Consider the following 3,852-nt stretch of genomic DNA (forward strand, 5'->3'; position numbering starts at 1 on the left):
GAAGGTCCGAGATACCTCATCTTAGCATTATAATATTACAAAATTGAAAATTCTCCTTTATCATTTATTAAAAAGACTCGATTTTTATACGGTTTTATATGTTGCACCGGTCTACCCTGAGGTGCATGCAAGGGCAACGCTCGCTTGACCCCGAGCTTGCAGAGATAGTCGAGGATCCCAAGTTCCTTATTAGGAAAGCCCATTGATCCAACCTCATGGCTCAAGATCAACAGTTGACTCATCCTCTTTGGGAGTACTTCACTCCCAATGCTTACACTCCGGCCTCCTGCATCGCGAGACCCGTTGTAGGAGTGCCACAGTTTGAGATAAAGGCCAACATTATACAAATGCTACCATCTTTCTATGACCTAAACAACGAAGACCCCTATTGTCATCTTGATGAGTTCCTCGAGATCTGCTTTGCGATACAGATCAATAATTTTGGGGATGACATGTTGAGGTTGATGTTGTTCCCATTTTTCCTCAAGGACAAAGCTAAGCATTGGCAGAAGGTCCTCGATACTGTTCAGATTACCACTTGGGAACATATGCAGCGTTAGTTTCTCAAGAAGTATTTCCTAATTGGTAAGGCGAACCAGTTTCGTAAAGCCATTACCAGTTTCTCTCAGATTGAGGGAGAACAGTTCTATGAGACCTGTGAGAGGATGAAAGATCTTCTTTGGAAGTGTCCCCACCACCAGGTGCTCCGTTGGCAACTCGTGCAGTACTTTTATGATGTTCTGACCAATAAGGACAGGAAAATGGTGGATTCTTCATGTGGAAGCATATTCATGCTCAAGAGCGAGGATGAGGCATGGATATTATTTGATACCTTGAGCAAAAATGCTATGCACCATGCCATGTCCTCACAACTTGATAAGACCATACTTGTTCCTAGTGGTCCTAAGAAGGTAGGGATTTATGAAGTTGGGTCCGAGCATGATCTGCAAGTCAAAGTGGACCAGTTGATTAGGAAAGTTGATCAATTAGTGGCCAGCCCAACTTTGCTAAATCTAGTAGGAAAAGTGTGTGAGCTATGTGTTAGCCCTGCACACTTTATTTCTGAGTGTTTGACAGCACCACTATATCCTGAATTCGTTTAGGAGCAAGTGATTGTTGCCCAAGGTTTTGCCATATCGGTGCACGACCCTTATGCACCTACCTATAACCTGGGATTGCAGAATCATCTCAACTTTCCATAAAAAAAAACCATAAGAGCCACCCCACATGCCTTCTCAGACACAGCACAGACTCGTGTCCCACATTTCCACAGTCTCACCCCCAGCTTAGCTTGCCTTCTCCTCAGGAACCCACATCGTGCCCATCTTTTTAGGAGAAGCTACTAGAGGCATTTTCTAATATTAAGTCCAAACTCAGTTCCCACACATAGTCAATAGTGAAGCTCGAGACTCAGATGGGATAGTTGGTTGAGGCCTTGAGCCGATGAAGCGAGGGAAGCCTCCAGAGTCAGTCTGTTGTTAACCCGAAGGGTAAGGAACCCATGTATCATGACCTGCACCTCACAGAGTCCCACCAAGAGCAAGCCAACTCTGTTATGACCCTTCAGAGTGGGAAGGCATTCCACCCTACTCAGGAGTTGATTGGCGAGCCCAATGCCACACCTATTGACCAATCAATCTCCTCCACTAGTCCTAAGGAAAATGAGCAGAGCCCACAACCTGTGCCTTCTTCATATATCCCTCGAGCTCCTTTTTCTCAGGACTTGAAAAAATCAATTGATTTCAACAAACAGAGGGCATGCATGCACAAGATGCTTGATATGTTCAAGCAGGTTCATATCATCATCCCCCTGCTTGACACCATTCAACAGGTGCCTGCCTATGCAAAGTTCCTCAAAGAACTTTACACATAGAAGAGAAAATCAAGGTCGTTACCCAAGATGATCTTCTTAACTGAGCAGGTGATTTCCGTATTTTGGCAACAAGCCTTACCTAAGCTCAAAGATCCTGGGGCACTGATTATCTCATGTGTTATAGGGAACATGACTATTCAGCGTGCATTGCTCGATCTTGGGGCAAGCATGAACATATTGTCGGATTCCCTTTATGACACCTTTGGGATTGGAGATATGAAACCCACAACTATTGTCTTGCAGTTGGCCGACAGGTCTACCAAGCGTCTGTGAGGACTCTTGGAAGATGTGTTAGTCAAGGTTCAGGACTTTTACTTCCCTGTCAATTTTGTTGTTCTAGACATGGAGGGCACCAATGTCGCTCACCAGATCCCCATCATTCTGGGCAGACCATTCTTGGTCACGACCCATGCTCGTATCGATTGTTATACTGGAGAGATGGAGGTTTCTTTCAGCAATAAGCGTGTACGATTACATACTTTGATGTTACCATGATAGTGATTGGAAATGACGAATGCTTCTGTGTGACTGACGTTACAGGAAAGCAATATGATCGACGATTGGATGTATGTCTTGCTCAACATTTGGTTTATAGCTCTCCATTTTTTGAGAATAACCTCCATGTGAAGACTAATCTCGTTCATCTTGCTAGCCTCGAGAGTCATTATAGGGTCCAGAGGGGTAGAGTTTGAGGAAAAATAGTGCGCAGTGTCACAGATGATAATGTTTTCCTCATAACCTCTGATTGAGCATGACTTCACGTCCATTGATCTCATGGATGATGAAGAGTCACCAGAGATTTGTCTGGCTGAGGACGTAAAACATAGCACTTTATTAGAGGCAGCCCATATTTGTGATGTAGTATTAGTAGTCTTAGTAATTTTCTGTTTTTTTAGTTAATTTTCTTCTTTCATCGGCGTGAATGATAGAGCATGTATGCATTGCATTTTTTGGTATATGAGTTGCAAACTGTGAGACAGATGGAACCTCTACAGAGCCATTCACATGGCATATCAGGTAAGATTCCATAGCATAGATCAGGTGACTTCTACCCCTTTTGTCTTATATATTTTTGTTCTCCCTTCACTCAATTTCATGCAAGCATGGGGGGTGCCATTGAGGACAGTGTCATTCAAGCATGGGGGAGGGTGTAGTTTGTACACCTAGATTTTTTTGTCTTTGTACTTGAACTTTTGATAACAACTCATAAAAATTGGGATTTTAAGGAACGAGTTTGACCTTATATGAATGCTTTATATAAGCTAATGTTTTTAGAGAATTTTTAAGACCCACGAAAAAATTTCTAACACTGATCTAGAAAACTGTGGTTATTTATGTGGATTTCAAAGAAATGACAATAGATACATGTTAGAGTTTATTTTAAATCATAAATATGAATATGCATAGCTTTATTTTCGAAAAACTAAGCAAATGAATAACATTGAAAATAAGAGCTCAAAAATGAAAAAAAGCATATGTTTAGTTGTTCGGTATCTTCATATTTCCTAGTAGCTGAACTCAGATGCAAGTTGAAGTGTTTGATTCCCATGTCAAAAAGAATAACGTAGGAAATTACTTCTTTGTCTAAGTTGATATATGCGGCCTATTTTGTTCGAGCAAGTAGATCCTGAGAGGTGTTTATACCTGGTGCCCTAAAGTCATCTGGTTTGGGAGCCACCGACCTGAATGCCCATTACATGGAATTTATAGAGAGCCTAATAGATGTTGACATTGCACATGACAAGAAGCAAGTTATACATAAACTATAAAATTAAAGGTCTAGTGACCTGAGCGATTAAGTTTGAAGGTTACTTTGTATCTGGTGCCCTAAGGTCATCTAGTTTGAGAGTCACTGACCCAAAGCTCGTTGCATGGGTCAAGAAACTGAAAATTTGATATAGTGTTCAACAAAAGAAAGAAAGAAAAAGTGTAAATAAATTGAAAATCAAGGAAAAGAAAAAGAAAATAGTGTAAAAAAA

General features: G+C 41.3%; 2 protein-coding genes across 2 annotated transcripts; both read left to right on the forward strand.

The window, feature by feature from the left end:
- Positions 1-215: 215 nt before the first annotated feature.
- On the forward strand, positions 216-560 carry LOC149837736 (uncharacterized). The gene has a single exon (XM_090008113.1). It carries the CDS (start codon positions 216-218, stop codon positions 558-560), a length of 345 nt encoding a protein of 114 aa, XP_089864239.1.
- A 941-nt stretch (positions 561-1,501) lies between these two features.
- Positions 1,502-2,146, forward strand: LOC149837737 (uncharacterized). The gene is made up of 2 exons (XM_090008114.1): positions 1,502-1,831; positions 1,922-2,146. Exons 1-2 carry the CDS (start codon positions 1,502-1,504, stop codon positions 2,144-2,146), a joined length of 555 nt encoding a protein of 184 aa, XP_089864240.1.
- Positions 2,147-3,852: the final 1,706 nt, after the last annotated feature.

This window comes from Nuphar pumila, chromosome 5 (genome assembly GCF_984573655.1).
Source record: "Nuphar pumila chromosome 5, dmNupPumi1.hap1.1, whole genome shotgun sequence".
Classification (NCBI taxonomy): domain Eukaryota; kingdom Viridiplantae; phylum Streptophyta; class Magnoliopsida; order Nymphaeales; family Nymphaeaceae; genus Nuphar; species Nuphar pumila.